This window comes from Liolophura sinensis, chromosome 6 (assembly GCF_032854445.1).
Source record: "Liolophura sinensis isolate JHLJ2023 chromosome 6, CUHK_Ljap_v2, whole genome shotgun sequence".
Lineage (NCBI taxonomy): Eukaryota > Metazoa > Mollusca > Polyplacophora > Chitonida > Chitonidae > Liolophura > Liolophura sinensis.
Window position 1 is genome coordinate 50,082,925 of NC_088300.1, and position 12,001 is coordinate 50,094,925.

The following is a 12,001-nucleotide window of genomic DNA, read 5'->3' on the forward strand; positions in this document are numbered from 1 at the left end:
CTTTTTATTCTGTGTTCTTTTTCTTTGAACCTGTTTAAATTTTGGATCTCTCTATTTTCATTAGCACACGTCTGCATTGCTCAGGCTGATTGTCTCTGTGGCTCAGATAGGCAAAGCGCTGTCTCACTGCGACTGCCCCACCCTTGACGAATCCAGCTACGGTAGGAGATTTGTCAAGCGGCTGGTTTACTCCAGAGACTACGCGTTTATCCAGCTACAAAAATAACCGCCGTCATCTTTATATGTGAAAAAGTATCTCGAACGGCATTAAGTACTGATCCAAGTGCTATTGCGTTCACTGAAAGAGTTCCGCCCCAGTGTGCAACCATTATCACGGTAAGTAAGTACTCTAATTTTGGCGGACGAAGCTTCACTAAAATGTTCCACTCACAAAATTGGCATAATAGGAAGCATTTATCAGTTTTCATCTACTACAATTATAACCTCCCACAAGACGAATTTTTATCCGCAATAACTTCTAAGTTCTACATAGAATACATACAGCCGCCCTATAATTGGGGGACCAGTTACGTGGAAAATTCTGAAATTGTTAAGGGCTACTTTAAAGACGCAATATATTCTGTCATATCACTACATTTTCGCTTAACCGTAGCAAGTCTGACAAAATGGCAACCTGTTTATAATCCTGATTCACTGAAGACAGCCGTCGCATATAATATTGACTCCAGTCAAACAACTGTTTATCTTATATGCCGTTTTGAACGTCTTGGGTATGACTCTGCCTTGAGCCCTGGATACAAGACAGCCTGGGAAATTAGTCTTTTGCAGACCAATATATATACTGTGCGAAATGGGCAAGAATTTCGATGGTTGAAGAAGTTAATATCTTTCGATCTTTGACTGAAGAATTTTCACTATTTTTATCCTTTCCCGAGAAGAAAATTTCTGTTTGTACACGTTGAAAAATTTTCTACTTTTTCATGATAATAGTAAACGGTGGCAGTGTCTCATTGGTGCGAACTGAACGTTAGAGCCAACAATTAGTCTAGGCACAAATTTATTAACATGACATTTGAAAGTATAGCGTAAAGAGAACATAAGTTCAAATTTTCTTCGTATCGGGATAGCGCACAAACCGCGTTCCCACCACAGTGTAGGCAGTGGCAGACAGTACTAAAGCTTTCAGCTTGAATTGAATTATTATGAATTAGCACAACACGCCAAGCTTGGGGATGACCAGCTCATGTCAGTGTTACTACGCATTTATGGCACTCAGAGTTATCTCCCTTGCGCCAAGGGACAGAGCAGGGCGGCAGTTCTGGATGCATTTTGGATGCACTCTGCTGGCACATTTTTGTATAGGGGCCTAGTTCACTGAAAGTGAAAAAAAAAAGAACACTCGAGAACAAGCGAGTGAAAGTGTCATATTATCAGAACACTGTCTTTATATTGGCTGGAAACAAGGGCCGAAAAGATTGAAGGTGTGGAAATCTCGCAGATTCACTCATTCTGCAATATATGAACCACCCTATTTATTACACGGCCATCTTGTTTGCCCATATAAGGAGTTGTATCATGTACTCAGTAATTTCAGATTTTATAGAGCATGATCCCGCATTTACTTGATCAGATCCGGACACAAAGACAGCTTATTTGTTTAGCATTTACTCTTTTGCATTTCCTTGATTTCTTTTTTTATTCATCATACATTCCTGCCATCAAAATCGTGTGGAAAATCCGACAAAGATGGCCATCACAAAACATCACAGGTGTATAGCGATGTCTCGATCTGGACAGGGATCATAAATAAGATCCACTGTCCAGAACTGTGGTTGAAAAATGTTTATTTATTTTACCCTAATGTCAATGTTTCTGTTTTTTTGGCTAGTAATTTATCTGTTTATTATGTTCTAAAAATATAATTAATAGGCTCGAGTATGTATAATTATGTACTTTTTTCAATTTCCATTTTAAATATGGGATAAACAAAATCTTCGACTCGTGACCCTGTATAGTATCAAATTTATTTAACTCGAGTACAGTTTCATTTGTTACTATGTCACTTAACTAATCGTGAGCAAGGCGTTGGAACTATTTGAAAACAATATACCACATCCATCCATTTACTGAGACTTACTTATAGAATTTTGCCAAATTTTCCCAATAGTATGAATGAATCACATCAGTCTTATATTGCCTTGGATGTGAACACATTACTAGTTCATTTGCCTGTGTGACATTATTGTGTAAAAATACGCCCAAGTGACCGGGTTTTCTTTGCTGCGCCATCTTAATACGATACATCGATATTCAATGCAAAGTCTGCACCATAGTCCGCTGTTAAGAAGCTTCCAAATGTCGACATTACATTAAACCAAACACTTTAATACATACATAACTGGCTTAATCATGATGAAGACATTGCATCCAAATTTTAGTACATTGCCAGAAATGAAATCTGTTTAATATCTCAACATGACAATTCATACAGGGTTATCTAATTATATGAATAATTCAATACATTTGGGTTATTAATCCTTCAAGCAAAAAACTCAGTTGTGAACCGTGTCTAAAACATATGTCTGCAACACGTGTCGCCAAATGCCAGTTAGAATCAACCTAGCGGGTTCGCCTTGAGGCGTTTGTATAATGGCTTGATATATAGGCATCACTTTTCCCCTTGGTAAGCCCTACCATATTCTGTTATCAGGCCTTACCTTGAAGGTTATGTAAAGTATGTCGGATATGAACTGAAAAATAAAACAAACAATCAATCATTCAATCAATTAATCTGTGGAGTAAATATTATTGATATATAGTGGTATTTTAACTAAACACAACAGTTTCACTTACACCTGTAAACAAATTACAAACATTAATGGTTTAATGGAGATAACGGGTGTATGCATACACCACGACTGTACGAAATATCTTTCGGTTGGACAAGCTGTCTCCAGCGCTGAAACGTTCATAATTTGCCGGGTATGTTCAAGAACGATAGTAAGTGAATTGTTAATTGTTGGTGTTAATTGGTCTTGAGGAGTAAAACGGAAAAATGACAAACGGCTTCTTTCATGAATATAGCTTTTCCTGACAAAAAGCAGAGCTACAAATATAAATGGAATGAATGAAAACACTTTGTTATAATTATGGAACCCATAACACTTCATTTATATGGTAAACATTTTTCTGACTTTTTTTAGTTTCTAGAAGCCGGTTTCTCTCGTCGATACAATGTCGATAATACGTCCAAGGAAGGATATCACGGCAAACATTTCACACACTGAATAATTACAATACATGCTGACACATTCGTGAGATTATTTAATGTCAAATTACAATGGAGACCTCTATATATATATTTACATGAGCCATCTTTCATGCAGCGGCATATATCTTGTTTTCGAAAACCTTGGTGTTATTTTTATTTATTTGATTGGTGTTTTACTCCGTACTCAAGAATATTTCACTTACACGACAGAGACCAACATTATCTTGGCTGGGGAAGGGAGGGTAAATAGAACCTTCATGTTTTATTTATTTATTTATTTATTTATTTATTTATTTATTTATTTATTTATTTGATTGGTGTTTGACGCCGTACTCAAGAATATTTCACTTATACCACGGTGGCCAGCATTATGGTGGGTGGAAACCGGGTAGAGCAATAGAGGTTATGATAACAGTAGAATCTGACTTTACAGAAATTGTTTATCTTAAATGTCAATTTTGCTTTGGATCTTTTCAGCACCTTAGTTATCACCACTGGTGTAATCTTTTGTCGATAATCGTAACTTGGAAGGAAACGCCACAGGGTCCCTGCCTTCTGGTTCAGAAACTATGGGTTTTCAAAACAAGCTTCTCGTCTTTGATTGTAAAAAAAAAAACCAAACAGAATGTGTGGAGAAAACTCGGGTAGCTTTCATCAAAGTGAACAGCAGCCAGCACTACCATCACCTCGATAATACAGCGTTACGGTCTTAATCGGAACCTGACGTTTGCATTGTCTCGAAAATCAGGCCTTTACCATATCGGGCTTTTTGAAACGTTTGACCCTGCGAATGTGAGGCAGCTGGTCAAAGGGAAGGGCATACGAAGCTCTCTGCCAACACATCGTCTACAACAGGAAAGCTATTCGGAAATATCTTCAAAGAGACATGAGGATTATCGCCCGCAGTTCGCGAACCTTTTGCTAGGTTTGTGTCTGCCTTTCACTTTTTCTAGAGGTGACAGCTAACCTGTCCGATGACCCAAAGATTGTCATTAGCGAATTTTTGACGCATCCTGAGTATTACGAACCAGACCGTTTCAATGAAGCCCAGTATTCCAACAGTGCCCATATTCAGCAGCTGGACGACGACATATCACTAGTTCTGATTGTTGAATACTCTGATCAGTCTTTGGTACTTCTCAAACAAATCATGTGCTGGCCTACTAAAGATATTTTGTATCATGTTCGTAATAAAGGCCTTGACAAGCCTCAACTTCCAGAAGATCTTTAAAAAGCTCACAGGAAAATGACTTCGGTGGAATACTAAATTTATTGTTATTTTCAGAAAAAGATTACCGCACTGTACTTCGAGAGGAAGGATAATTTGAAGAAGTACAAACGTTTAAAGCTACGCTTCATAAAGCTACAATTTTCTGTTCACCACAAAGTAAACAACTCGTGATACAGCTTACTAAGTTTGATAGTTTGTTCAACTTTACTCGAACGGATTGTCATTTCTTGGAACTGGAAGAAAGAGTGTTTGTGACATATCTTGGCAAACTTCAGGAACCATAAGTAAAAATACACGTCAGTCAAGATCTCAGCTAGGTTAAGCCCATTTCACACGGTTCGTTCTGTTGTAACGATTTACACCAATCATAACGCAGTTTGAAATGAATATTATTATTCCTAATAGATAGATTCTTGGTTTTCAGTGGTGGATACACTGTCCGCAAAACATGATGTACAACGAAGGTGCGCCCATGCAAAACAACATCCCGTTCACAAGGTCCCCACATTCACGAGGCAATAGTCGGTCAATAACGGTCTTGTCAACTTTAAACAGAGGAGAATATTCGTACTTTTCCGTCACACCTACATAACACAACTTTACTGCATTTGAAAAATGCATAAATCCCTATACAAAACTGGCTTTATTCCAATTCACTTAACTGTGAACTTTCTAATCCTCAGACGCAAAATCATATTGGTCAACAATGAGAACTGTTCTGGGGGCTAAAGCTAAACCTCCACTACCTCCATGTCTTCCAGCAACCTGCGGATGGTCGTGGGTTTCCCCCGGGCTCTGTCCGGTTTCCGTCCTCTATAATACTGGCTGCCGTCGTATAAGTGAAATATTCTTGAGTACGGCGTAAGACACCAATCAAATAAATATAAAACTAAATCATCTGCCGTAAATTTCCTTTCTGCTTTGTAGACAAGTAATTCACAACTCGTTGAACATCACTGCTCTCGAGCTGACTACTCCTGATATCCCATTACGTTACACATAAGCTTTTGGCGGGATACTTTTTGTTTTCTTCTCTTGTGTACCACTGATGTCGTACAGATTTTAGCCGGGGCTTCCGTGGCTAAGTTGCTGCTTGCGCAGCATCATGACCCAAATGCCTCTCACCAAAGCGGTCGCTGTGAGTTCAAGTCCAGCTCATGCTGGCTCCTTTCCTGCTGTACGTGGGAAGGTATGTACGCAATATTCTTGAGAATAGATAAATAAATACAGATTTTAGGGTTAACGTCAAATCATGTTTAACTAAACTTTTCAGTTGAACAAGGCAAGTACAAAGAAGGCAGCAGGGCCATGAGTTGTTTATGCTTGCAGACCAGACATATACTGTGGTTACAACTTGAGAAGGCCATAGGGGTAAAGATGAGGGATAAACTCCTACTAGATGGCTCTTGACATGGACTTGTCTAGATTCTGGCGGTCAACCTTCAGCAGCCGTTTAATCAAGGGCTGGGCAAGGACGGTATCAGTGCTTACTTATCGTCAAACCTTTGACGTAGAGTCGCAGAACTAGAACTTTAAATAATGTAGTTTATTTGAAAAGGCCACGAGTTACATCTACCCTTTGGCGTGTCGTGCAGGACTAACCAGGTTTCTTCCAATCACAACCTAGACGACCGTCGTTTATGTGAAATATTGACCGTTACGGCTTAAAACACCAATCGAATAAATATAAAATATATCAGTTCTGTGTGACCGAAAATGAAACATTTCTCAGGCACATGTTTTAGTTTTGGTTGTCAACGTGGGGATAATATGGCTGCTCTTTCCGGTGTCAAGTTTGGGAGGGGTCAGATCCGTTATATTATCTTGGTCATGATTTAGTGACGCAGCACCATAACGTTAAAGGTAACATTAAAACCCGATTATGGCGCCTTTAAACCTGTATGGTGTAACTGCGTATGACAGAGTATGCTAACTGACTGTGACGGCTTCCTGTCCACATTCAAGTCAAACTCTAAAATACCAAACCACAAAAATTGCTTTATGAAGGTATTCTATAAACCATCCAGTCACTAATTATTCGGAATAAATTCGAAGTCTCTCACCAATTCGGTTGCTTTGAGTTCAAGCCAAGCCAGTGCTGGCTACCTCTTCGACCATACGTGGGAAGGTCTGACAGCAACCTGCTGATGGCCATGGGTTTCCCCCGGGCGTCGTCGCTAAAGTGAAATATTCTTGAGTACGACATAAAACACCACCCAAATAATTAAATAAACGAATTGCACGAGGAAATTATAGAATTAAGAAAATCATATCTTAAGGGAATTTATGTGTTTTTTATTACAACAATATATGTAAAACTACATACAGATATAGGCTTTCGTTCCGTGTGTCAGCCTCTCAATAAATAAATATACATGCAAATTGGGCTTTGTATATTATAAGCAACATTGTCAGTAAAATTTGTTGGAGACGATAGCAGTCCTCAGCGGTTCAAGTCTCAATCAAGCACTGTCGATGTATAACAAGTGTTCATCGCCAAAAACAACAACAAACAACAGAACACGCGTTTGCACGTGGATAGCTGAGCACTTCTTGATGTAGCAGCGGAATTGGATTCAGAACAAGGTGAAGCGGCTTTTCTTCTCCCCGGGCCAGGATTTCCACTTGGCTCGGAATGTCCTCAGATCATCCTTGTAGTCAGCGTGTAGCATAGGCACATACGTCTGCGGGCAGCACAGCTCCTATACAAACAGACAGTTAACGTGGCATAAGCAAAAGGTTTCTTTGTCCATAGCAAAGCCATAGGCCAATGAAGAGCCAGGTATACGATATCAAAGCATAAACTGTGACAAATTGCAGAAAAGAACAAAACCAGTATGCCGATTTGATCAACTTCTTCTGGAAGTTTTAAGTGAACACACAGGTTTAACTGACTTTAAAATGCAGTTTAGCTCTGCAGGGTATTCGTGTAAAACAGGTAATGCAATACATCACCTAAAACTACATGCAGTTATACCTTTTGTGTCTCATAAAAGTTCTTGTAGCCGCCATGCAATAGGTAGACCTCTGGGTAGTGGAGATGTGGGTAACAGTCCTTATTCACATCGCGGTCCATGCTCCGTAAAAAACGGGACCTGTCAAAACAAGAAAACGGTTTCAATATCAATTTTACATATCATCTGGCTTGCTGGTTTTCGTGAAAAGTTTTGCAGAATTTTAATGGAAAGAAATAATATTAAATCGAGAAGGAGTTTTTGCTTACAATTTCGGTGCCCTTTCAGAGGAAAACTCGCAGTGGAAGATAAGAATGGTCCTCTTCTCGCTATTTGTGGAGTTCATAGGCGACTTCAGTAAGTTTTCCATGATACTGTCCTTGGTGAAGCAGTTGACCGCCCCCTGTGAATAAACATGGAATGAAAAATCTGTTTAATTTGCTCACACAAGATGAAAGCAATAACAGAAAGAAATAATGTCTGAAGAAATCCGTCTACTTTCTTTTAAAACATTTAAAATATTCCAAATTCTTTAATTCTTTCTTTTAAAACAACACACACGCTAAAGATGATTTATTTACCTGGATGTGTCCACCATTGTATTCAAATGGGTATCTGCAGTCAATGATAAGGTACTGCTGGATGACGTCACAGAATTCGTCATTGATGACACGGGCCAGCGTCTCCGGCGTAATCGATGTGAGATCTTGATGTTTTCCGGGAATCGTGGGAAGGCAGAATGGCTTGGTGCCATCACTGATGAGCAAGGGGTCGTTGTGAACTGCAATGAAAATATCAACATAAAATAATACATATATTAACGTCTCAACCTTTGTGTGAAGTAGGTGTACCTGAATAAATTTAATATTCAATTGAAATGTCTACATATTCTATAAATTTTCTACCTTGCTCGACTTATTTGTGTTTTTTTTTTGTTTTCTTCACTTATCCCACGGCGATGAAATCCTGCACAAGTTCGCTTGTTGTCTTCTAAACTGACTAATGAATTACATCTATACTCTGGTCGATACGTTCGATAAGAGTATTTTGATTTGGACAGAGCGGAGAGCAGCAGGTTTGTTCCTAGAAGTATTCTAACTATATTTTCTTTGTTGTAATATGGACGTCCAACATATCAGTGTGTAGAACATGTGGTGTTAAATGTCACTAACGAAAGGCAATTTTGGTAGCGACTGTTTTACACATAGTGTAAATGAGTAGTGACTTTGCCCGGTTAACACATTAATCTAACATTATTTCTTTTGTTCATAATTTTGAAATGAAACATTTTGCTGTCGAAGAAAGACATATAAAGCCGACTTAAAAACGACACACTGACACCTACCTCTGTCTAGAGCCAGTTTGATAACAGCTTCGTTGGCAGACTGGCATCGCTTTACAGAGTTCTTACTCAAGGCCGGGAGTTCAAGGCTGTAGGAACGCTGGTTAATCCCCGTCTCTCTCCTTTTCTTCATTTCCGGTGACTCCCCTTCCCGGCGGGCGGGACTTGGGCGTTTCTGACGGACGTTCAACGAGTCAAACCGACGAGTGAGCCTACGGCTGCTAGGACGTCTTATCTGAGAAAGACAATATAGAAATGTGATTAGTGAGTGCAAGTGTGAATTTACTTAGCATGTGTTGCCCTGTGTAGTGCGGAACATCGTGGAGATGCAATAATACGTATTAACCCGCGTAAATCAATCATCCAATGGCGCCTTGAAACCATTATTGAAATACAGTAACAAGGTCACAATGACCTACTTCGTCTTCGACAATACCTCATTTTCTATGGTAACCTGATTCAGATGATCTTTTTGCAGAAATATTGTAGTAATTTTCGGACATTTATTATCGTTCGACATAATGTCTGAAAGGCTGTTATCTTTGTAGATCTTCGTTATTTTTATGCTGGGTAACGATTTATTGGGACGTATGTATAATGGCCTCACGTTCACACCTCATATTTACGGTTAAATGACAGCGACATCGTGCTTTCCAGATACAGGTAATGCCTAGAAACCTATATACATGAAGATTTTACGTACCGTGTAGAGCCCCTGGACTGGAGACTTGGGAGCTGTGTCCAGTAAAGGGGCGTGTAACAAACTCTGGAAACGGTCCGGGGTATCATGAGAGACCTACATGAAACGAGATATCTGTTATACGCCTGACCAGTGGAGAGTAACGCAGTATAGAGCAATACTTTCCTTAGGTTTATGAATTAATGTTCACAAACCCATCTTTTGCTTACATTTTATAAGTTCGCCTTTAAATTAAACTCATGTTAATGTGTGATGGCTTTAATCTTCCGTTTGATGATTTCGATGAACTTTCGATTCATTAGTAATTTTTGCTACAAAGAACATTTAAAACTGTTAATTGATCTGCTAGAACTGGATTTCCAAAATAAACAGCACACGCACCTCAAAGTCCAGCTTGGAGTTAATGAATCCATCCAGCGAATCCTCACTCTCGAAATCCCCAGATCCAGCAAGACAGAGGCTGCTAACGTCATCCCCAACACTCACACCGCTGTCTGGAGAGTCGCTCATCTGCACTGAGCTGTCGTTCGCCTTTACCGATAACCCTTGAAGGCTAATGGACAAGAAGTTTGTTTGATGTTATGCTAGGGCAGGGCGTTCAGATATTAACGAAAGTCTCAACTCTTCCGCTGAGAAAATTCTTTATCTCGGACTGAAAAAAAATTCAGCTTAACACGACAAAAGGTTATATTTAAATCTATGTATTTACTCGCAGATCTTTTTCTGTGCAATCACGGTAGACACATTTATAAATGTGAAGAATATCTCATTAAAGATAATCCTTTTGCATTCTGTATAAATTGAAATATAATACGGGTGTGTAAAATGCTTAGATTTATTCAATCATCAATAACTGTAAGGTACATGACAATATAAATAAAGGGTTCTGGTGACAACGTGTATAACAAATACCGTAACATACATAAATTTCCCTACAGTGACCGTTTCTTACTTCTTTTCCAGCTTTTCAGGAAGGCTTCCGGGTGGTCGGACAGGCGACTGATCTGTAAAAGAAGCACACCGGCTGTAAATTATTTACCGATGGACGCTATAAGCCGCCTGGTGTGGTGACAGACACGGGCTAAGCAATTAGCCCTATTATTACTTTAATGACCACCTGCTAGGTGATAATTGGTGATAGTATCTCGAAATACCTGCACACAGCTACGATAAATTAATATAAAACCAGGAATAAAAATCATACTGCAGCTGTAACTGTTTTTATTGAAAGGATAAAAAAATTTAAGTTTTCTGTACAATACTTGTATAAACCATGGGTTGATTGCATAGGGGATAAAATTAACACGTTTGCATTTTTTGCAGATTTTTCTTTTGGGATATTGGAAATCGTGTAGCCATAACTTTGGATTTGGTTATGAAAGCATCTGTCATGTGTTGCAGCTACATGCTCATGGACTGGAATAGGGTCTACTGACATACCATAGATGAGGTTAGCGGCGATAGGTCCTGCTGATGGTCTGCTCAGCTGGCCGATCCCATTGGGTGATGTGCTCTCTTCAGATCTGTTACATATCAAGTATCAACTGTTACAAAGATAGTCACAGAGAATATTAATATCTGAGGCTTGATAAACTAAAACGTTCCACGGTTATTACAACCATTCGCCGAGCATGGCCGATAGTCCCAAACAGCTTACAAGTTGTCAAGCGTATGTTGTTAGAATCTCCAGTGAAAAAGTCGAGTAGGCAGAATACATGCACTGGTTATCTATAGAACATTTAATATGCTGTCTAGCATCTCCACTAGTACAAGACGCTCAAAAATTGGATCCCGAGGAAATATACAACTGGCTAGTCGACTGGAGTGGTCTACAATGCATAGAAAAGGATCATACGAATCGCGATCCACGCTCGCTATGCAAACCAAATTATTGTGAAACGAACAAAGGGTGTTCCAGCCATGTCTTGAAGAGAACCCAAAAATCAGAATACCCCCCACCCCCCGCAAGACAATGTTGTACAGCACAAAGATAAAGATATCAAATTCTCATTAACTGCAACAGCCCACATACAATCGGTGTCGCCTTGCACTCAGGACATTCGGTAATTCGCATTAACTGCGGCATTCCACATAAAGTCCATGTCGCCTAGCACTCAGGCCCTTTGTAAAGTAAAGGGCACATTTTAAACTAGATCAGGTGTCAATATTTGACATGCAGGCAGAGTGACGTACAGAGCTGCAGTTTGCTTACCTGATCATCAATCCAGATTCAGAGACATGTTTAGCGAGCATGCTCATGTCGACTGGAACAGTTGTAGTCTTGCAGAAGTAGAGGAAAGGACGAGGTGAATGCAAGGATCAAGAAGCACTGGTATGAAGACACAGTTTAAGGAATGTGTCTTATATATTCTGAGAACAATGATCACCGTCAGGTGGTATCATAGATAATAGCCCTGGTATGCCTCACCGTAGGGTGTCATCATACCTGACTGTCACCACGCGGACAAACTTAACCTCCTAGGGTCAAGCCATCAATTAAGATCCAGGCTGGCCGATGCTTATTAGCTCTCCCCTCCGATTT

The 12,001-nt window shown here is 39.5% G+C and overlaps 1 protein-coding gene across 1 annotated transcript; it reads right to left on the reverse strand.

Moving 5' to 3' along the window:
- Positions 1-7,039: 7,039 nt before the first annotated feature.
- LOC135467298 (M-phase inducer phosphatase-like) lies at positions 7,040-11,718 on the reverse strand. The gene is made up of 10 exons (XM_064745067.1): positions 11,672-11,718; positions 10,900-10,982; positions 10,412-10,463; positions 9,841-10,012; positions 9,463-9,525; positions 8,763-8,994; positions 7,999-8,198; positions 7,687-7,820; positions 7,441-7,558; positions 7,040-7,165 (listed from the first exon to the last, which is right to left on the reverse strand). The coding sequence occupies exons 1-10, from the start codon at positions 11,716-11,718 to the stop codon at positions 7,040-7,042; spliced, it is 1,227 nt and encodes a 408-aa protein (XP_064601137.1).
- Between the last annotated feature and the right edge of the window lie 283 nt (positions 11,719-12,001).